Below are 25,257 nucleotides of genomic sequence, written 5' to 3'. Positions count from 1 at the left end.
TTTCAAGTAAGACAGAATTAGTATATAAAATTACTGAATGTGTTTTTTCTCTCTTGGTGTCCTTAGAGTTGTTGTTTTTTTAAATCACTAAGTTGGTTTTGTTAACTAACATGGCAGTCCCTGGCACTGTGTACCTATATTCACTACATGAATTTTTGCTTGAAGTGTAATGACATAACACATATTTTACCTGCTGAATCATTGGTCACTGGCATGATTTCTTGTCCTAATTCACACTGGGCTTTGTGCCTTTCCCTTGAACTCCCATGAGGACACTTTAAGAAGAGTCACCACTAAAGAACTTAATCAGGTGTGCATGCTGGTGAGTCTGTTATTCTGGGAACCGTTCCACAGAAGCTCGGGCAGCAGTGCCCTGCAACACGGCCAGACAAAAATCATCATCTGAATCACCTTTACATTCTTGGACTTTAATCAGTGAGACGGATCAGATGTAGGCAGAGTGTGCAAATTAATTTTTGTTCTCATATCAGAACTTGGTTGATAAACTATTGTTGTATGCAGGGTTGTTTTATATAGCTCTGCAACTTAAAGGTTTTAGGAAAATGACTCAATTATAAAATCCTTCTCCCATGAACTTGGGGGAAATGCCTGAAATTCCACTAAGAGAGATTCATTCCTTTAGCTCTAAGGCTTTTGTGTCTTCATTAATTTTCTTTTAAAGACGATAGACCCTGGAAAAGGTAACCTCACAAACAGTCTTCACTTGACACCGTTTTTGGTAATTTGGCTACACATTCCAGCTATTGTTCTGTCTCTTTCCCCCTTTCACTGCCAAACTTAATAAATTATTTGTATTTGAGTTTTCTGCTTTCTACCTGCTTTTCTTACTCCTTTTCGTTATGATACCCACTCCAGTCACTCTTCCGGCAGATACTGCCTTTGAAGGCTAATTTCTTTTTGTTGAGTCCAAGATTCTCGGTGTCCTCCTTCTTGACACACGTTCAACACTATTCCTTCTAATGTGCTTCTCCTTTGGCCTCCAGACACCACACCTTCTGTTACACTTACTACCTTTAGATTCCTTACAGTTCTGTTCTTTTTTTGTCCCCTACTTGGTTGACTCTAGTGCTGTGCCCTTGTCCTCTGCTTTCCCTCTTAGTACTCATCCTAGTCATCTACTTTGATGGCTTCAGCCTTGTGTTAATTCCCTACTGCCACATAATAAATTAACACAAATGTGGCTTGAAATAACACAGAGTTATCATCTCATAGTTTCTGTGGGTGAAGAGTCCAGGAAAGGCTGGATCATCTGCTCAGACTTAAAAGCCTACAGTCAAGGTGTCTGCTGGTCTGCGGCTCTCACTTGGGACTCAGTCCTCTTCCAACCCCATTCAGGTTGTTGGCAGAATAGTTCCTATGGCTGTGGAGCTCATGCAGGCTCTGTTGTCAAGGCCAGTGGGAACATGTCTCCCTGAGCTTCACTTTAATCAATTAATTATTTTTAAAGTTTTTATTTAAATTCCAGTTACTTAACATACAGTGTAATATTAACTTCAGGTGTACAATATAGTGATTCAGCACTTCCATACAACACCTAGTATTCATCACAAGTGCGCTCCTTAATCCCCATCACCTATTTCCCCCACCCCCCCCCCCCCCCCCCCCCCCCCCCCCCCCCAGCCCACCCCCCTCTGGTAACCATCAGTCTGTTCTCTATAGTTAAGAGTCTGTTTCTTGGTTTGCCTCTTTCTCTCTTTTCCCCCCCCTTTGCTCATTTGTTTTGTTTCTTAAATTCCACATATGAGGGGCGCCTGGGTGGCTCAGTCGTTAAGCATCTGCCTTCGGCTCAGGTCATGATCCCAGGGTCCTGGGATCGAGCCCCGCATCGGGCTCCCTGCTCGGCGGGAAGCCTGCTTCTTCCTCTCCCACTCCCCCTGCCTGTGTTCCCTCTCTCGCTGTGTCTCTCTCTGTCAAATAAATAAATAAAATCTTAAAAAAAAAAATTCCACATATGAGTGTGATCATATGGTATTTGTCTTTCTCTGACTTACTTCACTTAGCATTATACTCTCTGGCTCCATCCATGTTATTACAAATGGCAAGATTACATTCTTTTTTGTGGCTGAGTAATATTCCAGTGTGTGTGTGTGTGTGTGTGTGTGTGTGCCACATTTTCTTTATCCATTCATCAGTTGATGGAACTTGGGCTGTTTCCATAATTTGACTATTGTAGATAATGCTGCTATAAACATCGGGGTACATGTATCCCTTTGAATTACTCTTTTTGTATTCTTTGGGTAAAAACCTAGTAGTCTGGGCGCCTGGGTGGCTCAGTTGGTTAAACGACTGCCTTCGGCTCAGGTCATGATCCTGGAGTCCCGGGATCAAGTCCCACATCAGGCTCCCTGCTTAGCAGAGAGTCTGCTTCTCTCTCTGACCCTCCCCCTTCTTGTGCTCTCTCTCTCTCTCTCATTCTCTCTCTCAAATAAATAAATAAAATATTTTAAAATAAAACAAACAAACAAAAACCTAGTAGTCTAATTGCTGGATGGAAACCTCCATACTCTTTTCCAGAGTGGCTGCACCAGTTTGCATTCCCACCAACCGTGCAAGAGGGTTCTCCTTTTTTTTTTTTTTTAAAGATTTTATTTATTTATTTGAGAGAGAGAATGAGATAGAGAGAGCATGAGAGGGGGGAGGGTCAGAGGGAGAAGCGGGCTCCCTGCTGATGTGGGACTCAGTCGGGGGATTCCAGGATCATGACCTGAGCCGAAGGCAGTTGCTTAACTGACTGAGCCACCCAGGTGCCCAAGAGGGTTCTTCTTTCTCCACATCCTCGACAGCACCTGTTGTTGCTTGTGTTGTTGACATTCTGATAGGTGTGAGGTGATGTCTTGTAGTTTTGATTTGTATTTCCCTGATTATCAGTGATGTTGAGCATCTTTTCATGTGTCTGTTGGCCTCTGTCTTCTTTGGAGAAATGTCTATTCATGTCTTCTGCCCATTTTTAAAACTGAATTATTTGTTTTTTGGGTGTTGAGTTTGTTAAGTTCTTATGTGTTTTGGATCCTAACCCTTTATCAGAGATGTCATTTGCAAATATCTTCTCCCATTCCGTAGATTGCCTTTTATTTTGTTGTTTCCTTTGCTGTGCAGAAGCTTTTTATTTTGATGTAGGTAGTTTATTTTGTTTCCCTTGAGACATACCTGGAAAGAATTTGCTACGGCCGTTTCCTTACCCTGAAGGTGAGGCCTTGGGCCCTGACATGGCTCTCTAACTGAGCCTCTCTGCTTATCCATTTGGTACATGGTAAAAGAAGGAATGGACTTGTTCTGTGTGACTCCAGTGGGCAGAGCTAGGGTTTAGAGGGACAAAAAGGCAAATTTCAACCTGTTCTTTGCATTCTATGAAGATGCCTTCTACTATTCTGCTTTCCTTTGGGGATTGCATCCAAATTTTCTCTTTTTCATTTGACATATTTCTTCATCAGGGGTGCCCGGGTGGCATACTCTAAGCATCTGACTCTTGGTTTTGGCTCAGGTCGTGATCCCAGGGTCGTGAGATTGAGCCCTGTGTTGGGCTCTGCACTCAGCGTAGAGTCTCCTTGAGACTCTCTCTCCTGCTCCTTCTGCCTCTCCACAGCCCCCTGCCCCTCTAAAATAAATAAATAAATAAATCTTAAAAAAAAGATTCTTCTCCCAAATTAGAGGAAAACTGTGTCATTTATTCATTTTCCCGAGTTTAATAATTACTGAGGGCCTATAGCATCTCTCAGGTAGTGTTCCTGCTCTTGGGGAGAGAAGCAAACAAATCACACGTCTTTTCCCTCCATCCTAATGGATGGAGAGCTAGAAGAGGAAATGACAGCAACTGAGCCATTATTTAGGGAAGATTTCACTGAGAGATCACGTTTTAAACCATAACCCCTTCACTCGTACTTCCTTTCTCATCCTTGTCAATCTTGCTTAAGACTCCAGTTATCCCTTTTGCTTGCATAATAAAATGCACTTCAGGTTTTTTTTTTATCTTCAAAAATAAAACCTTTATCTTCCTGCTCAACGTGTGTCTCTCCTTCCCTTCTTTTCTCCTTCTTTACACAAGCCTCAAAAGTACTCTTGTGGCTCCTGTATTCTTTTCATTCATTCCTTAGCTCCCGTTAATCTTGCTTTTGTCTTTCTGCTTTACTGATACTGCATCTTAATGATCACTTATGATCCGTTCATCCAATCTAATGCCTTGTTTCAGTTTTTATTTTCATTCATTCATTCAAAAAGAACCAGTACTTTTCCATCTCTGCCGTGACTTTGCCTATAGTAGTTCTTTCATGTAAAGAAGGAGGCCCTTTTCCTTGTTTTCACATGACTGAATTCCCTTTATCAAAGGGTCAGCTCAAATGTCACTTTTTGTCTTTACTTGATATTTTTTTAGAAGTCTCTTGTGGGGCTGATTATTTCTATTTGAGTTACAAATTTTAACTTTCTTGAGAGAGAAAACTCTCTTATTGATTTTGGGATCTCTGACTGCACCTGACAGAGTGCTCTGCATGTGAGGCCTTATTAAATATCTGTGCTACTTCTTTTTTTTTTTTTTCTTTAACATATAGCAGGAGGGGAAGAATGAAGCGGGGGAAATCGGAGGGGTAGACGAACCATGAGAGACGATGGACTCTGAGAAACAAACTGAGGGTTCTAGAGGGGAGGGGGGTGGGAGGATGGGTTAGCCTGGTGGTGGGTATTGAGGAGGGCACATTCTGCATGGAGCACTGGGTGTTATGCACAAACAACGAATCATGGAACACTGCATCTAAAACTAATGATGTAATGTAGGGGATTAACATAAGAATAAAAAAAATAAATATCTGTGCTAAATGCACGAAGGAAGCAATAAACAAAAGCAACTTGCATTTCTCATAACTTCTTTTTAAAACTAGTGTTGCAGAACAATGTATTACTTTATTCTAAAAACAGAAATTAAAAAAATATTTGAGTATGGTTGACATACAACGTTACATTAATTTCAGGTGTACAGCATAGTGATTCAACTTCTCTGTACTTATGCTGTGCTCACCACAAGTGTGGCTCCCATCTGTCACCATACAGTGCTGTTAAAATATCACTGACTATATTCCCTATGCTGTGCCTTCTATTCCTGTGACTTATTCATTCCAAAAATGGAAGCCTGTATCTCCCACTCCCCTTCATCCATTTTACCCACCCCCTCTTACCCCCTCCCTCTGGCGACCATCAGTTTGTTCTCTGTATTTATAGGTCTGATTCTGCTTTTTGTTTGTTTATTCATTTGTTTTTAAAAACAAATAAAGATTTATTTATTTGAGAGAGAAAGAAAGAGAAAATATGTGAGGAGGGGGGCAGAGGGAGAGAGAATTTCCAGCAGACTCCCCACTGAGTGCAGAGCCCAACGTGGGGCTTGATCCCAGGACCCTGAGATCATGACTTGAGCGAAACCAAGAGTCGGACGCTTGAACCACCCAGGTGCCCCAAATACAAATATTTTAAAGAATGAAGTTATATAAAATGTAAAACCATATTTGAAGAAAACATTTGAAACTGAAGACATCATAGGACTAAATAAGTAAACCATGTCATTAAATGTTACTTTTCTATATTTCCACTTACTCATCACATTTTTTTCTTTTAGTTATTCATAACCACTTTTTGAGTGAAATGATTGACTGGGTCAGTGGTTAATGGTAAGAAATATGTTTGATGTATTATCCTAAACATGCTTTTGAAATTCTGTCTCTCTCTGTTGTCTGGTCTTACCTTCTGGCATTTGATATCCAGTTTCTTCATGTCTGATTTTGATTCAGATGGATTGGCAAAATTATTCTGAGTATAATGCAAATATTTTTTTCTTTTGAGTTTAGTACATAAAATAAACATCAGTATGATTTGACTACCATTAGTGATAGTTCAGAGGAATGTGAAATGTGTATGTTCCTTTCATTAAGTTAAAAAATTGCCATGAAGAGAAGGATTTGATAATATGTTCTTCCTTTGCTAAACAAATAAAAGTAGAGATTTTAAAATTACATAACAGCTCTGCTGGTTTTTTTCAGTGTTTACAAGTAAAATGTTTGTAGGTTGAAGTTAATTTCTAATTACATTGGTATAGAAGCCAAGACAGTTGCAGCAAGGCAGAAGTCTTTGAATCTTAAGTTTTACATAATAATTAAGGTCAAACTTATCTGTCGAGGTTTACCTAAGAGAAAAAGAGGTTTATGACAGATTTTTCTTTACCAAGGTAGCACAGTCCCGTAAAACTTGCCCAGGATCATGGCCATTCAGAAATTTTAAGGAGTCTGATTCTGTATGAAATGTAGTATAGAAGGCCAGGATCTAGACTAGCTGAGTTCAGGTCCTGGCTTGTCCATTTACTTGGTATATAATCCTTGGGCAGATTCTAAACTGCTCTGTGCCTCAGTTTTCTCATTTGTAAAATGGGTCTCTCATACAGTTGTCATGTGGATGAAATGAGATAATTCACATAAAATGCTTAGAACAGTACACAATAAGTGCTTAATAAGCATTAGCTTTTATCATCAGCTACTAGTGAATACTAGAAGCTTGAAATGGTAAATGTAGTATGAATAGGTAGAATTCTTATTCTTTTTTCAACACAGGACAGCCAAAATACCTTCTCTACTCCTGAATGTTCTTCCTCAACCCTAATGATTCTGAAGGATTCCGTTTACTTTAAGGTGTGAGGGACAAAGTGTGGTGGATTAAATTGCATAGGAAGTTTTGACATGTAAAGTAATGGTGTTAGGATGAAAAAGATGTCAGGATCTTAACAGTTCTTTCTGATGGGAGGATAAGTCTTAAAAGGTGTATTCTCTATGAATGCTGGCCCCTTCATTTATTTTTTAATGTATTTCCCCCAGAAGATGTTTTATAGTTAGTGAATGAGTGAAGTTGAGCAGAAGAATGTGAGGAGAATTATTGATTCAGTGAATGATGTGCTTTCTAAGCAAATGTAAAGGACAACTGAGTGATTGTGTAGGGATTCCAGTCTACTTGAGTGATCTGGGGGCCCGTGCAGGGAATATAGACTATGAAGCCAAGGATATGATGAAGGATGCAGAACGTGAAACCAAGCGCTAGGAGGGTGAGAGGGAGTGGGAGCCGGGAGGTTGGACAGAGAGAGAGGAGGTAAGTGGTGTAGGGATGGGTTAGAGAGTAGAGTGACCTGCGTGTGAGCCGTAGTTTTGCCATTCACCAACTTGCTGTTCTAGGTGTATCTAGGTGAGACACTGAATCTCCCTAGGCTTAGTTTTCCCATCTGTAAAATAGAGGTTGTAATACCAACCTCACGTGAGATAATTTGGTTTCATTCATTGTCCGTTTTATATTCCATATAACAGTTGGCTTCTCCAATTCTTATAAATCAATGGCTTCCCGTATCCCAGATCCTTACCCAGGCCTGCAGTAGGTACATGATCTGGCGCTTGCATGCTTCCTTAACCCCGTCTTGTACTACTGCCTCTTCTACTTACCATGTTCCAGCAACAGCGACCTTCTTTCTGTTCCGAAATATGGTAAATTTTTACCGCAGTAAGGTCTCTTAATTGATGTTGTTGCCTAGAAACATTGCCCTACATTTTTCACATGCTTTCTACAGGTCTTGGGTTAAGTGTAACATCTTCTAAGAGGCTTTTACTAACCTACTAGTCTAGAAAAGCCCTCTTACCATTTCTTGATGTTTTCCTGTTTGTTTATGCCTGAATGTACCTTACCCTGGAGCATAAGCTTCGTGAGAGTGCAACCATGTCTGTCTTGTTCACAGTTATATCCTCTGTGCCTTGAACAGTTCCTGGCACGCAGTAGGTGTGATATCAAGATTTTTGAATAAGTGAATGAATGAATGAGGTGCTGGTTGACACTAAAATAAATAATAGTTATAATATATATTAATATTAATAAAATAAACATTCCTTTTCTTTACCTTAATGACTCCTCTTCTTTTTGTGCTTTCCTATAAGACTGGAACAGGACATCTACAGATGAACCTGGGGGCGCCTGGGTGGCTCAGTCCGTTGAGCCTCTGACTCTTGGTCTCAGCTCAGGTCATGATCTCAGGGTTGTGAGATCGAGTCCTACATCCGGCTCCATGCTCAGCAAGGAGTCTGCTTGAGATTCTCTCTCTCCCTCTGCCCTTGCCCCCACTTGTACTCTCTTTCTCTCTCTCTCTCAAATAAATAAATCTTAAAAAAAAAAAAATAAAGATGAGCCTGGAGCATTTTGTAGTGCCACAAGAAAAGGAAGTGCTAAAAACAAAAAAACCCCTCACAATGATGGGGTTTATGTCAGAGAGATGCAGGAGCCAATTGTGAAAGAGCTTCCAGTGACCAAAATGGAATGATTTGAGCAACAAAATAAAGTAGTATTGGATTATAACCCAGGGTATAAAATAAATACCCATGACTCTGTGCTGATATAAAGAAATGATTGAATAAATAAATAGGGGAGAAGAGACAAAGTTCCTGTGCAGAATTCTAATAATTTATGGGGACAGTTCATCCTCAAGAAGGAGGAGCATGACTCCCCCCCCCTTAAGTGTGGGTTGTGCTTGATGACTTCCTTCCAAAGAGTACAGTGTGGGAAGGGGGAGAAGAAAAAAGAATGATTTTGCAGTGGAGATACCTGATAACCACCACCTCAGGCAGGTGATCAAGGTCAACACCAACAGTGATAAGTCCTATCCATAATTTGTACCTTTGATATAATGTGATGAAAATGGCACTTTACTTTTGTGCACTTTCTTCCAAAAATCCAAACCCCTATAAATCCATACCCATAATTTTCTAATTATGAGAAAAACATACAAAAAAGTCCCCATTGAGGAACATTCTCCAAAAAATATCTGATCCATACTCCTCAAAACTGTCAAAGTCATCAGAAGGAAGGAATGTGTGATAAACTGTTACAGTCCAGAGTAGCCTAAGGAAACAACGACTAAATATAACATGATATGTACCCTGACTGGGATCTGGGAACTGAAAAGAACATTAAAAACTAAGAAAGTCTGAACATATGGACTTTAATAATAATGCATCAGTGTTGGCTCTTTAATTGTAAAATATGGATCACACTGAGGTAAGATGTTAATAATAGGGGAATTGGGATGAATATGTTAATGGGGATGAAAGGCACAGTAGGGAATATAGTTGGTCGTACTGTAATAGATGTATGGTGGCAGATGGTAGCTACCCTTGTAGCGTTGAAGTCGAATCACCATGTGGTACACCTGAAACGAAGGTAACGTGTCAACTAAAATTTAAAAAATAAATAAAAATTACACTCAAGCAGAGAAAAAAATAAAAGTAATAGGGGAACTGGGTGTGGAGTATATGGGAACTCTTTACCATCTCGGTAAGTTTTCTGTATTCTCCACCTGTTCTAAAATAAAAAGTTGAAAAAAATTGTAAACGTTTCCCCACATGGGACTATATTCTTCTGTTGTATCATTTGAAATGCCTACTTTGTCTGCTGTTACATATGGACATCGTAGTTTATTTAACTTACCCCCCGTTTTGGGGTATATTGGCGCTGGTAGTTTACTTGCATCATTGGCCATATGATTAGAGGAAGGGCTGTTTTTGACATGGAGACTCACCTTCTCTTGTTTTATCTTATTTATGATTCCTTCTCTAACTTTACGTCTTTATATTTTCCCTTAGGGAATGACTTTAAATACTTTCTATATGCTGGTGACTCCAGCCCGAATGATTGTCTCACAGGTATCTCCAATTCAACATATGCAAAGGTGGATTCTTATTTTCTTTCCCTTCACCTTGTTCCTCTCTCTGACTCCCTTATTTCTGTTAATGCCTTCAAGCTCACCTAGATATTCAGGCAGAAACCTGTTCTGTCCATTCTGTCCCTAACATATTTCTTAAACCCACTAGTTTTTCTGTTTCCACTGCCACCAACCTGGTCTGAGCTATCATCGACTTATGCCCGGACCTTCACAATCTCCATAACTGGCCCCCTTTTTCTCTTGTCTCTATTCAGTCCATTCTTTGGATTTAATTGCAAATGCAGAGGGAAGCCCTATGAGTTTTAAATAGAAGGATGATGTGCTATAATTCTTGATTTTATTTTTATTTTTAAAGATTTTATTTATTTATTTGACAGAGACACAGCGAGAGAGGGAACCCAAGCAGGGGGAGTGGGAGAGGGAGAAGCAGGCCTCTCCCCAAGCAGGGAGCCAGATGCGGGGCTCGATCCCAGGACCCCGAGACCATGACCTGAGCCGAAGGCAGACGCTTAATGACTGAGCCACCCAGGTGCCCCTAATTCTTGATTTTAAAATGATCATGGTGAGGGGCTCCTGGCTGGCTAAGTCAGTGGAGCATGCAACTTTAGATCTCGAGGTTGTAAATTCAAGCCCCATCTTGGATGTAGTGATGACTTCAAAAAATAAAACAATCATTTTGAAAGGTATGCAGAGAATGACTCCTTACCCATTACCTGCAGGAGGTGGTGTGATCTGTCATCCTCTCCGATTTCATTTCCTATCTTTTTCTTGTCATGCTTCACTTACATTGGTCTACTTTCGGATTTTTTTTCCTTTTCTCTTTTTTCTTCTCTTTCCTGTATGCCACTCTCTTGCCTTAGGGCTTTCACCCATGTTGTTCTTTCTGCTTTTAAACTTCTCCCCATGGCAGTTCCTGTAACTGTTTAGTTGTCTTCTTCACTTTTCTTAAGTCCAAAGAGGGCAGGACTGCATCTTTCCATTTACTTTTGCATACCTGGTACCTAACACAATGCCTTCTACAAAGCAGCACTCGTATTTGTTGAATAAAACTAATCATTACTGTTTTCATTTGTGCATTAAAAAAAATTAGTGCAGAAGCTCTATGTTAGGTTCTGTGAGAACGTACAAAGAGTTTGCAGTACACAGTTCTTAACCTGAAATAGTTCCAGTTGAAAAGGAGAGATAGGATCAGCTATATTGTAGCATGGAGGAGGACACTGTAGTTGGAGTAGTTTACAGTTCTGTCATTAACCAGCTGTGTGACCTCAGATAAGTTATTTCCTTCTCTGTTTCTTTCCTTAGCCGTCTCTAATATTAAGGGGTTTGGCTAGATTTTCCTGAGGTTTTGGTTCTCAAATCTGGTGTGCAGTGAATGATGCATTGGTTAAATTATTTTTTTTTCCCCAGGCTCCATCTCTGGAGAGTCTGATTCAGTGGGCCTGGGGTGGGGTCCAAGAATTCTCCAGGTGATTATGATGCACAGCTAGGTTTAGGAACCACTGATCTAGGTCTTCTTAGCTAGACTATGAAGGTGAAGCCGGAATAGGCAGGTTAAGGTGTTGTGTTTGTTCAGAGGCAGAGAAAATAGTTTTTTGCTTCAGTGATGAGGGGGACTTAATGGAAATGGTGGTGTTGAAAATGGGCTTTCAAGAGTGGATGGAGAGATGGGCGGGTGAAGAAGGGAAGCATGACTGGTGTTCAGTCCAGCTCAGTTGGAGGCCAGAGTCTGTGCAAGGGAGCAGGAGGGAAAAACCCACCAGTTATGATGCAACGGACCAGAGTTTGAGTGTTGTTTTCCCCACTTTCCCTGTCATACTTGGTTGTCCTTTTGGAGATGAAAGATTCTATTATTGCAGCTCAATCCTCATTTGGTAGACGTGAGACATGGGGTGGCAGACAGCATGGGGCTGCTTTGGAAAATAATTGGGTGTATTCTTCCTCATGTCTTTTGGGGCTGTGCCCTTTGAGATCCTCTTTGACCACCCCATTGGTTTTCTGGTTAGACACACAGAATACCAGGACCCACTATGTTATCTAAAATAATAGTTTTGCTGTCAGAATGATTATTATTAAACCAAAGTTGGTCTTTTTGTTTAGATGAAACCATATAAAGGCAACATTCTGAGTAAATTATATAGCATCCACATGATGAAATAATGAGCCTAAGTTTAGGGGATGAAAGTAATGATCTAATGCAATATTTAGAATGGATATACAGTATGTAGTTATTAACGTAAAAGTCACATCCTGCATTCTTTTGATTTGTGGAAAATTTGTCATTAATTGCCAGGAAGCCTGATTTTTCATACATAATCACGTCATAGCTGTTGACTTTCTTTCCCTTCTCCTGCCTTAAAATACTTCATTGTAAATAGTAGATTACTCTCAGATTTGCAATGCCCCTTTTAAACAGTGGGTTGCTAAGTTTAGCCCTGTTGCTCTCTATTTTTTAAAAATAGAATTCTTTTTCCCCCCAGATTTGCCTCTGAATAGTTACTGACAAATCATGCTTTGTTTTTGGGTGGCCGTGGCTTAAAATCTTATCTAACCTTTCTGCCCAGTGGGAGCCTGCTAGTTCTGAAATGCTTTTTGTTTTCATGAGTTACCATTGTGTGGAAGAAATAGATAGAGATCCCATTTAGAAATAGTCTATGAGATAAGTTTTGAGTGTCCATTCAAACTTACTCTAAATAGGGCTACTTTTATGAAATAGTTGTCAAAGATACAGTTTAGCAAGGTAGGGTCAGAAACACAGAAGTCAAAATTGAGAAGAAAGAAAGAGGTCATGAACCAGAAATGAGGCAGTCAGGCTGATCTCCAGCCTAGAATCCAGTCCATACCTACTCCTGTCAACCATCTCGGATCAATCTAGGATTCACAGGTTAACCTGTGATCATCCAGTCAGTCCTACCTCTTTTTTTTCTTTTTTTTTAAAGATTTTATCTATTTGAGAGAAAGAGAGAGCAGGAGCAGGGGGAGGGGCAGAGGGAGAGAGAGAGAGGGAGAAGTAGACTCCCGGCTGTTCAGGGAGCCCAATGTGGGGCTTGATCCCAGGACCCTGGGATCATGACCTGAGCCGAAGGCAGATGCTTAACCACCTGAGCCACCCAGGAACCCCAATCCACTACCTCTTGCAGCTATGCTGATGTTGGTCTATTGCCTAGCAGTTGACTTTGAAATTAAAAAAGGAGAAATACCAAGCCTCTTATGATTCTTTGCTTGCAAAGAATTACCTTTATTAATGTGGATCCAGCACCAGAGCAACTTGGAGAGTGACTTTCACCGGAATTTATTTGAAAGGAACAAGCCCCATCCCCACTCCCAACAGAGCTAGATCCAAGAAAAACCTTTCTTAGAGAAAAACCTCAGACTTGAGAAAATGTCCCCAATTTCAGGAAGAGCTTTTATGGGAAAATGACTACAGTTGCATCTCTGGTATCTGCCAGACTGTTAAGAAGAGTAATAGTCAGAGGTGTAGACCTGGGAAGCAAATATAAGACCATTTACTATTTTGCAAATTGTGTTTTGTGTTCATGCTGCCCAGGGTGACATTGGAGACCAGCTTCTGCTTCAACAAGAACACTCGGGTTATTACCTGCTCACATATTAGGATTTCATGCATTATTCGGTGTGATACAGGAGTTCTGCTTTAAAAAAAAAAAGATTGAAAACCATCCGTTTTGGTCAAATGCCCAAGATTTTATAGAGAATGTGTCTGAAGGTCAAAATAGTTCAATTAAATACCTACAGTTGTACAACTACTTAGAGTCGACAGAAATGAAAAACCGTGAAACTGGACTTCCCATCCAGTGCATTTTTTACTACAAAATGTTGATTTGATTTTCCATTTTGAAAGACACAGAAGTGATCTGTGAGATGGTGATTAGCGCTAGGCAGCCCCAGGCAGCCCTGGAATGCTCCGTGGTTCAAATGCCCGAGACCAGATGGAGGTCCAGAAGTGGATGACTCAAGGTTTATTAGTTTTGCCACCTGGGTGGTACAGCCGAACCAGCTGCCATAAGGCAGTTCCAATTTCAACAGAGCAGTAAATGAACATAAAAGTGAGGGTCAATCCCACGAATAAAGGAAAGCAGAGTGCTGCTCTAGGAGATTCAAGCAGGCTGAGCCCTATCGATAGGCTGTGTGGGAGGCAAGCCGCCGGGCCAGGTAGAGGCCAGTCACAGGTTGCCTCCCCAAGCCCTGAAAAACCACCCCTGGAGTTGTTGCAGGAGCCAAACTCAGTTTGGGATCTGCTTGACTTGCTGGTTTGGGAGGCTCCCCCTCACATTGATGATCTAGGATGGGAAAATGAGCCCATGGTATATCATGATTATGTTATGAGCCAGAAGCTTTTTTTCTGGGAACTATGGATGGTTGTTATTAGGTTTGTCTTTCCATAGTTTGGGCCCTAGGAGGCATGTTCCATTTGTGGGAACAGAAGCTCCTTGTGGCGGGTCACTGGGAATCAAGTTCATTATCCTCATGTTATCCTCAAATGGAATTGAATTATTGTAGGTTTTCAAGCTATGTGTATGAAATACTGCAGGAGTCAGAGGTTGACTCTAAGGTTTTAGGTGACCCCTTTAATAGATCTAGGGCTTTTGAAAACTGAACTAAGTATAATAATGAGGGTGTGGGGTTAGGACTAAGTTGAGAGGGGTAGAGCACTTTTTGTGTAAATAAGGACGATTCACTGAGGAATTTTAAGAAGTCAAATAATTTGGATCCTCTGTGTCAGTAAGAATGCTTTGGGCAGCTAGTAACAGAAAACTTGACTGAACCAATATAAACAAAATAGAGGTTTATTATTGTTATTTTTGTCATGAAATGAGAAATTTAGAGGAATATGGCTCATGACTGGTTCAGCTCCTCAGTGATGACAAAGGCTCTTTTTTTGTCATCTTGACCCAAAGTAAAAGGATGTGGGTGAAAAGGGGAAAGGAATGTACTGGTTGCTGATGTATTTTGCTGTGGTCTTGATGCTAAAGACTGGCCCAAGGTTTTATCTACAGGGTCGACCCCTGTCTTCAGGTAATCTTTTCCAGAGCCCAATGTTATTCATACTTAGTCTCATGCAATAATGTAATACTGCTCTTCCTTTCTTTGTATGATGATGCCCGTATATTTGCTGATCTGTTTGGAGTTGCTTCTCTCTGTCTCTCTTTTTTTTTTTTGCAATGACATGAAGTGAATTCAAATGAGAACTTTCGTAGTATAACCTTCTGCTTGTGAGTAAACTACCTTTTTTTTTTTTCTCCTGGCAGGTGGCATGTTTGACCCAGGTAGCTGCTAATTATCTTATTGGCCAAAAGGAAGCAAAACGTTGGGGCACAGCTCACGGCAGTATTGTTCCTTACCAGGTAGGAATGATACACACAACATAGGGTTGGGCTGCTCTGATTTGCAGTTTTGTATGATGAGTTTGGGAGATTATTTCTCTTTTTAAGAAAGAAAAACTTTTAGGATATTCTGTTATACATCTTTGTCTGACTGTAACAAGGTTCTGTTGTTTATTTTAAATTCTGTGTTTTGCACATTTCTTCATCAGAAGATTAGTAACAGGATGCTTAAATGGATCAAAGGAACTTGCTGAAAGTGAGTGACTTTTGGCCTCATTTGATGGTTTTTTTTTTTTTCACCCCAAAGAAGCACTGATTGTAGCCATTTTATAAAGCATGGTTTGTTCACCATGTCAGTTATAAACCAAATGTTACCTACCCCAGCTGACAATAATATTCTCACAGGGCTGGAGTAAAATGAAAATTTGCGTGTGACGGATCTTTATTTTCAGAGCAAAGCAGATGGTTCAGGAACTGCTGTTCTTTATTAAGTGTCTAAACTTGTCCTTAGAAATTCTTGACGTTGGCTAGTGTGAATGAATATGTGAAGGAACTGTGATCCTTCGCAAATAAAAATGAGAACAGAAACTCCAACTCTTCTTCCAAACCCCTAACCTTTGCTTGACTCGATTGTATCATTTTCCACTGTATTTACTGATGTATCTGTAATGTCTTCTGTCAGAGTTGGAAGTTTAAGAGTAGAGGTGTCTTTTTTTGTTTTTTTTAATCACTGTATCCTTTCTCACATCTACGAGCAAAAGCTCGTACCAGGCACCGTATTAATATCTGTTGAAGGAAGGAGTGAATTTTACTGCGGCCATTTCAGAGCGAGTGCTCTTGACGGAGCACATCAAAGCTAGCATTTTCCATTTGCCAGCAAATCCATCAACACTGCTAATCACCCTTTTAGTCTTAAGAACATCATTTCCTTCGGCCACACTACTTTCTTTCCCATTTCTTTTAATAAAAATTTGAGCAATTCAGTGACCCAATGTGAGTCTAGAATTTTTCTCCATTTCTATTTATGGTCTCTTTACACGTGAGGTGTTACTATGATTTCCCTGTAGAACTGCCTTTTGACATAGTTACAGTTGTAGAACATTTTCTTTAGTGCCTTCCCTCTTTCCTCCAGCAGTGCTTTTATTTATTTATTTATTTTTTAGAAGATTTTATTTATTTGACAGAGAGAGAGACAGTGAGAGAGGGAACACAAGCAGGGGGAGTGGGAGAGGGAGAAGCAGGCTTCCTGCTGAGCAGGGAGCCCAATGCAGGGCTCGCTCCCAGGACCGTGGGATCATGACCTGAGCTGAAGGCAGATGCTTCACCGACTGAGCCACCCAGGCACCCCCAGCAGTGCTTTTATGACCAGCATTAGTGACATTTTGGTTCCCTACTTCTGAGCCCTTTGTGGCTACCCTTACACTTCTAGCCAGACCTACCACGCTTCACAAAAGTGTCAATTTTGCACTTTTTAGCTATCATCAAATTTAGCCTTCTCACTTCTCAGATAGGAAATTTGATACCTGAATTGCATAGATGGATCCCAACTCTGATCTGCCTCCTTGTTGACTAATCCTTCAGATCCTGCTACCTTTGACAAGAGTGTGCTATGATTCCAGTGCCTTCTCCTCCAACCCACACCCTCTCCATCAGACTTGCTCCTGGCTAAAGGGTTGCATCAACTAACTGATCCTCCTCATTGATGATGGAAATCCCTCTTATAGGCATTTAAGCAGAGGGACATGTTGGAACCCCTGGGAATTCATCACTAATAATGGAAGTCTAGTCTTCAGTTTTTGGTGTGTGGAGAAAGTGTTTTTGACTTGGAAAGCTTTATAGTACAATTCCACATCACATCACGTGGGAGGTGTTCACTATGTTCTAGTATAAGGTTTACAGTTTATTTATTTTCAAAGAATGTCTTTTTAAAAAGTGTGGTATAGACCTCTGCTGTCCCTCCTGAGGGTTTGCTCCAAGAGCTCTGGCATCTTGGATGTGCTCTCAATTATTTCACTGTGAGGTAAAATGAAATTTAGAATCCTTGGCTTTTATTACGGTAGGCAAAGGATATGGGAAACTCCGTGTGTGTGTGTGTGTGTGTGTGTGTTCTTTAAAGACAGAACTATACTTTTCCTGCTTGAATTGTCCCAGTCACATAAAGTGGATACTGTGCTGATTTGATCCAGTTGATTGCAGCTTTATTATCTGTAAGAAATAAGAGAAGATCTACTAGGGTCTTTCCTCAGGAACTCAGAATTAATTTGTTTCCCTCTTGGTAGTGGACTGGTTCAGCACTGTGATTAAGGAACAAATGCAAATTCAGCTTGAATGAAACTAGCATACTAAGATGGATCCTAGATATGCTTTTAGACCTTGGTCTGTTTTTAATTTTTAAAATAGATTTGGGAAATATTTTTATGGGTGAGTGCCAGGATAATTATAATTCAGTTTTCTGTAATAATTATAGCTTTGCCTCTAATTTGAGTTGTCTGAGTTTTGAGCTGAACGTCTATAATGGAAGACCCTGATGGTCCCAGGAATTAGTTAGGTACCCTGCTCACTCTCCTTAATTCTTGTTAAACCCCATCTGAAAGATCACAGGCCTTGAATGCATGAATATAAATTTCTAAAAAGTAGTGATCCTTGGTTTGTGTGTTATTTTACATATACACAATTTTTAACTTCTCAGATTGATTATCCACTTGTGTTCTTTCTTCCCTATTCTTTGCCAACTTTTTAAAAATGAATAAGCTAAACAAAAGTAGACAGCATTGAGATAGTCATTTTGCTACTTGTTGAACATATTCTGGATGCTTTTCAGATTTTTAGATTTTATTTATTTATTTATTTATTTATTTATTTATTTATTTATTTAAGAGCAGAGGGGTGGGGTGGGGGGGAGAGAGAGAGCGAGAGAGCAAGGAAGGGGAGGTAGAGGGACAAGCTGACTCCACACAGTGTGGAGCCCAACTTGGAGCTCGATCTGACACCCCTGAGATCATGACCTGAGCCAAAATCAAGAGTTGGGTGCTTAACTGACTGAACCACCCTGGTGCCCCATGAGAATTCAGATTTTTAAAAATAACTTGTGGATTTCAGTGCTTCTTTTGTTTCCATTACCGTTGGGCCTTGCCCCTGAGAAACACACAGCCCAAGGGATTAATAATTACATAATGTTAATGTAAATATATATATATATTTTAAAGAATTTATTTATTTATTTATTTGAGAGAGAGGGTACGAGCAGGGGGAGGGGCTGAGGAAGAAGCAGACTCCCTGCCGAGCAGGCAGCCCAACCTGGGGCTCGGTCCCAGGACCCTGAGATCATGACCTGAGCCTAAGTCAGAGGCTTAATTGACTGAGCCACCCAGGTGCCCTGAAATGTATCTCAGCCATTTAAACAATTATATTTATAATGACAGGAGGGTTTGGGAGGCTGGGAGAGGAGAGTGCAGAAAAAGCAGTTGGCTGGTCTTCAAAAAGCATCTGTTTTATTGTATAACATACTTATCAGTGGGGCCACTTCCCTTTACCTATATGATTAATATCATAATCCCCCTAATTTCATAACCTGCGTTTATCCAAAACTCTCTCTCAAATTTCTTCAACATCCCGGGAGCCTGTATTTGCATGTTCTCCTCTGCCTTGTGGGTTCATGATCCTCACTTACCTCAGCCTCTCTCCAGTATCATAGAAGATCCATTCACAAATATACTCATGAAGAGAGGAGACTATACTGTATATTTTCAAGGAAAATGGGGGAGGTTTTTATAGATGAAACTTGTACAATCTCGGATAGGAGACCTCATCTTTTTAACCATGCACTTTGGCTGCTACTAGGGAGTTTCACTATCCTGAAGAGCATATCAATCTCCCTATCCTTTCTGTTTCTCTTTCTCTCCCTTTTTCTTTTCTGCTTCTCTTTGAGATCAATAAATTTCTCTACTCTTAAACAGAATTATTGTGCTTGTTAGTGCAAGCACAGATATTTGGGTGGCCACCTTTATCCTAAATGCTTAACAATGTACTGCTTCTGTGCCCTTAGGAGCGCGCTCGCATGTGGATCTAATGGAAGCCTACTCAGCTCTCTCTGTGTTCCTCATAAGACCATCTCTCTCCCAGGCTGTACTGCTTGCAGCAGGCCTTGGGGAAGCTCACGGGGTTCTGTGTCCTTCTTGTAAAACCACAGCTTCTTCAGCGACAGCGTCGCCCTCATGATTGGTATAAACTGCCAAAGAGACCAAACCAGGGGATGAGACAACCACAACTACCTCCTTCCCTTAAAAGAATACCAGTCCCATCATCCTTTAGACATTTGCCTCAATCACCCCCAGGACTCCAAGCCTTCCGGGTCACCTGTTATGACCTGGACATTCATTCCCATATGGCTCTGTGCATCTCTTCCTTTGACCCAGTCATTTCTTCTGTCAACAATCTTCGTGGCTTTACAATCCACTTAGATGTCCCAGCAACATCCTTAATGATTTTTCTTGTTTTTACTTGGCCACCACTCAGATATTTCTCAGACTTTCAGATGCATCTGAATCTCTAAATAGAGATCTTGTGAAGATGCATTGCCTGATTCCAGGTGATATTGATGCTGCAGTATGAGTAAAAATGTTCCTGATCGAGACTTTATTTTTCTTGGTGACTATACCATCTGCTTTGTATTCAGCTGGCAGAATCCCACTGCTGATTAAACTTAATTCTCCTTCTCTTCCATGCCCACAGTCACGTAGTGTATGGCTAGAGGAAAACATAGCTACCTTGTCAACAGTCTTACTCTCAGTTCACGGCCATCTTTCTCAAGCGGGCCCTCAGCCTTACCCACAATCCTGGCACGCTACCTACACATTTATTTTCCCTGGGATGACTATTTCACTTCTTCTCTCTCCTCAGATCTTCCCCCCTCTGCATCCTTAGCCAAAGATGGTCTCTTATTTCACTGAAAACAGATGCAGTTGGAAGAGAACTATTTCATCTCTCTTCTACCATACCCCCCAAGCTCCTACTTGTGTGTTCACTTCATTCCTTCCTATCACAATGGATGACTTGTCCCTTTCCACATTTTCCCTACTTAAAGGCATTGTTCCTGCACTTTATCTCCTCTAACACCTGCATTATCTATCAGTGGCTAATGATATGACCATGTCCTTCACCTTAAAAAAACCCAGCAACCTTCCTTAGACCCCCAGGGCATCTTTTTCCATCTACCATCCCATTTCTCCATGCTCTTCTATTACAAAATTCCTCAAAAGAGTTCTGGCTGGTATCTGCTGGGAAGAAGCATTAGTCTACAATTTACTTGGACCTCACAGTCCAAGAGATGCTGCAGTCCTCAGTCCTCAGCAGTTTGGGTGCTGTGGAGTAGCTAGGCGAAGCTGACTTTCTGAACAGTTCATTAACATGACTCTTTTTATGCTATTTCTTGAGCCTTTCAAATGTAGGGCCTTCAAAAAGAATTTTTCCTTTAAATGGCCTGATAATTCACATGGCAATTTCTTTTAAACCTTTTTTTTTTTTCTGGAGTACCTTCTAATTCAAGAAATTGAAGAAAACAATTATTCAGATGATTAAATAAAATCATGTCTTCCTTTCCTCAGTTTGGGCTCATTCAACCAAGGAATAGAGCAGGAAGCTGTGCTATGTTATTTCTGGTATGGACATTATACTGTATATTTAATTTGGCACAAGCAGAGACTCAGACAGGCAGTAAATTCCAAGTTTGAAGAGATGCAGCACTTTGCTATCATTCCTTAGAAAACATTAAAATGCTGTTAAATCATAATAGATTAGGTAACCTTGGGAATATTTTTTTTTAACCCATGTTAAGGATTTTTCAAAAAGTGAAAATATAAATGATATACGTGTCTCTTCTTGTGTGACTTTTTTTTTTTTTACCATAGTTACACTAAAGCTGAAGTTTGAAAGTATAATTTAAACAGGCATATAGTATCACATCTTTAATTTAATTGATGCATTGGTAATAACAGTAAAAATAATCATGCAGGCTTCCATTGAACATATACTCTGTAACCATTTTATGTGTGTATATATAATTCTTTTCTTATTTTATACTGATGAAAGGGAGACCAAGAGAGAGAAAGCAACTTGGCTGTGGCCGTAGGTAGAATGTCAGAGGACCTGGATCAGAACCATGGTTTTAATATTTCAAAACTTGTTTCCTTTCCTGCTATATCCAAACTAATGGTTCTTTTGGTGCTTGATACATTGTGGGTGCCTGTCTTTTAGTTTCTTTGATAGATGGTAGAATTCTTTTAATCTTTTTCCATCATCTCTTTGACAAATGACCCATTTATTATGACTCTAGAGGTATCAAACCTAATAAGTGACCTTGAAATATATTTGAATTCTGAGCTATGGGGCAATTGTAGGTTTCTGTCTACCATGTTTTCAATTTATGCTTTCAAATGACTCTTGATTCTTCAATTAAGCAACAATTTCTTGAGTCCCCTATGGAATAGGCAGTGGTTTAATTCCTGAAGGCTTCCAGATGAGGAAGAACAGGGCCCTTGATTTCAAGGAATTTAGAAGCCGTATAGCAGGCGCACCTGGGGGAGCTTGAGCTTTGGAGTCAGACCTGGGTTCATAACTTGACTCCGCCACTTATTGACTGTGAAATCTTGGACAAGTCTTTTCATATCCCTCGTGTTAGCTGCTTCCTATGCAAAAAGGTCAATAATTATAATTGTTTCCATGTTGTTTGAAGGAATTAAATGAGGTAGTATATGCTAGGTGTTTTGTGCTGTACCTGACTCTTGTAAGAATTCAATGGAAAGTGGCTCCTGTTATTATTTTTGTTGAACTAATGATTATAACTTTGTAAAATAGTTTCTAGGAAGCTACTAAAAAATCTCTATGAAAACTATCTATGGCAGCTTAGGGGCAGAGAAAATAAAGAATAAAGGTACATAGTTGAATTTCTTTCTTAAGGGAATTTCTACTTTAATTTCTTCTTCTTTTTTTTTTCCAAATGGAAAGGAGAGCAACATGCTATGGTATTTTTTTTTGTTTGTTTTATAAAACTGTTCTTAGATCATCTTTTAAAGAAATTACAGAGTTGAGCCATTACCAAAATGTAGCATTCTTTTCTCCCCCGTTTTATTGAGAAATAATTGATATACATCACTGTATAAGTTTAAGGCATACGGTGTGATGGTTTGATTTACATATCTTGTGAAATAATTACTACAATAGCTTCAGCTAACATCCATCTTTTCTTACAGTTACAAAAAAAAAAAAAAAGAAAAAAGGAAAAAAAATTCTCCTTGTACTGAGGACTCTCATACCAACTTCTTGAAGAAATATAGTTTGAGGAGAATTGTATATAGCAATTTCATCTAGTTGTCAAAGGGAATAGAACTTCTAGTTTACTGAATTGTCTGGTTAATTGAGATTTAGTCTAAACTCACGGTTAACAAAATGAGGCATGACAAAAATGATTTTCAGAAGTAATCTCTGAGAAGCCCACAAGATGGGAACCTATCTCTATAAGATACATCTCCCTTTGAGAGCCAAAAATTGTGATTTGTTCCCCAGTTTAAAAAAGCGGGAGAACTATAGAATATTTTAAACACTCTGTTCTTGTAACCTTAAGACTGCAATGAACTTTGATAATGTTTACCCAGTAAAAAATACCTAGAGATTCATTTGGAACAGAAGTGCTGGTGGTGATAGGGAATACATTAGGTTACATCTCACAAGTTTCTGAAAACTTTTGGATTACTCAGTACTGACACGTTAGAATATTCAAAAGTCTTTTTTTTTCTTTTTTCTTTTTGTAAATTAAGGCATGAATTGTCTGAATTTCTCCCATCCCCTTTGTTCCAAAGTTTTTGGCAAGGTAGCTTTTGAATATTTGCTATAAAGCTTATGTGTGCCTCAGGTCCTTATGAATTTTGGATTCTTGTTTAAACAAAACAAATTTTTTTATTTGAAGATTCTGGTTACTTTGAAGCCAAGTGGTGAGGACTTTGGCACAGTCCTAAGAATATAGAGAATTGAGCAGTCCAGCAGGCGGATAAAAAAAGGGCCGATATGCCAGCTCCTGGCATGATAGCTGCCGCCCTCTGGGCTTCTCCTGAGAAAAAGTTCAGCTTGCTTTGATTTAAAATAAAATTCTTAAATTTAAAATAAATTAGGTAATATGGTGTTTAAGGAGAACATATTGCACAAAGAATAAATACAGTTATGACTGTTCAAAAACTAATGTAATTTTTAAAAATCAGAATTGCCTCCAGTTGATAAATGTTTTTTTTTTTTTTTAATGCATTTCACTAAGAGGTGAAATATAGACTCAAGGACAGGCGCTGTATCTTAAGGAAAAAGCTGAAATTCATTTAGGATCTTATTAGCTTCTCTTGCATTCCCAGTATTCTCAATATAGATGCAGAATCGATGGGACTGTATGTTGTTTATGCCTGTCAGTTTTAGCTAAAATTTGATGGTGGGAATGCAAATTGGTGCAGCCACTGTTGAAAACAGTATGGAGGTTCCTCAAAAAATTAAAAATAAAATTATCATATGATCCAGTAGTTCCCAAAGACAATGAAAACACTAATTGGGAAAGATCTACGCATCTCTATGTTTATGCAGCATTATTTACAATAGCCAAGATATGGAAGCAACACAAATGTCCATCCATAGATAAGTGGACAAGGAAAATGTGATATACACACACACACAAACACACACACATATATATAATGGAATATTACTCAGCCATAAAAAAGAATGAAATCTTGCCATTTGCAACAACATGGATGACCTAGAGGGTATAATATTTAGTGGAGTAAGTCAGACAGAGAAAGACAAATGCCATACAATTTCATTAACATGTGAAATTTAAGGAACAAAACACAAACCAAAAGACAAACAAAAAAACGGACTCTTAAATACAGAGAACACATTGGTGGTTGCCAGAGGGGAGATGGGTTGGGGGGTGGGTGAAATAGATGAAGGGGATTAAGAGCTCACTTATCTTGATGAACACTGAGAAATTTATGGAATTGTTGAATCATTATACTCTGTACCTGAAACTAATACAACATTGTAGGTTAATTACACTTAAATTTAAAAAAAGGAATAAATCATACCTAAAAAAAATTGGCTAAAATTATCCAAGAGAATCAAATACCATTTTGAATACTCAGTTAAAGGAGAATATTAATAGTCATTATTCTTAATAATACTATGTGAATAATTATAATCATCATTAGAGGTAACATTGATTGAATGATGACTCTGTGTTGGTTGTTAACTACCTTAAAATATATTAATTCAGTCTTCACAACAGCTCCTTGAAATAGGTACTGCTGCTATCCTCACTTTCAGATGAGGAGACTGAGGATAGAGATGACTAACTTGCCCGAGGTCCCGTGTAAGTGCCGTAACTGGAATTCTGACCGAGGCAGATTTCCCTACTATGTAAGCAAGCGATGCAGTGCTACTTACTGAAACTGGCATGTTGAGTTTAGGACTGCCAAGAGTAATGGAAGAGGTATCAACAATTCTGTTGTTTATTCATTACAGAGATCCTTAATTATGACTTAAAAGCAAATTTCCATCAGGAAATTAGGTGGTACATCCTTTGAGTAAATCCTTTGATTGCCACTGCTAAAACTGTTAGAATCATAACTAAGTCAAGTTATAATGAAACAGGTATCTCTAGCTTCATCTGGGTAATGAAAACAATATTGTCCTTGAGTGATAAAGGAGTTTGGGATGGTTTTAGCTATTGTGAGACCCATCGTTTCTGATTCAAACTGGGTGGTAGCTGGGGGTGGGATTTAGGGTGGGAAGGAGTATTTGGGGCACGAAGAGGAGTATTCAGGGGTGCGGGGCGACGGGCAGCCTGGGAGAAATCAAGTAGGCAGATCTCCAAGTGTTCCAGCTCCGTTTCAGCCCAAACAGCTCCACTTTCGTTTCCTTGTTTGAAATAGGAGCTCCACTGTTGAAGAAATGATCGTCTTAGATCAATCCACTTGCCCTACAGGATTTTACTGGATTAGAAAGTGGGTTTTGTACATGTTTGTGTATGTGTTTGGGGAAAGAGAGACTGCTTTTCCTCAATGTTGATGGCTTTTAGAACTGTGACCTAGAACCAAAGACGGGGTCTGCTGTAGCTGAGGTGGAAGCTCTGGCAGGAGGAGTCCG

At 39.6% G+C, this 25,257-nt stretch overlaps 1 protein-coding gene across 1 annotated transcript in view; it reads left to right on the top strand.

Moving 5' to 3' along the window:
- SUGCT (succinyl-CoA:glutarate-CoA transferase) overlaps positions 1-25,257 on the top strand; it is a 780,750-nt gene that overhangs the window by 160,432 nt on the left and 595,061 nt on the right. Inside the window, exon 9 of the mRNA XM_035026545.1 lies at positions 15,007-15,102. Coding sequence (XP_034882436.1) covers positions 15,007-15,102 — 96 coding nt within the window. The remainder of the gene's footprint in view (positions 1-15,006; positions 15,103-25,257) is intronic.

Source organism: Mirounga leonina, unplaced genomic scaffold (assembly GCF_011800145.1).
Source record: "Mirounga leonina isolate KUSES-001 unplaced genomic scaffold, KU_Mleo_1.0 Mir_199, whole genome shotgun sequence".
Classification (NCBI taxonomy): Eukaryota; Metazoa; Chordata; class Mammalia; order Carnivora; family Phocidae; genus Mirounga; species Mirounga leonina.
The sequence above is the reverse complement of the archived record's forward strand: the minus strand, read 5'-3'. Positions and strand labels throughout refer to the sequence as shown.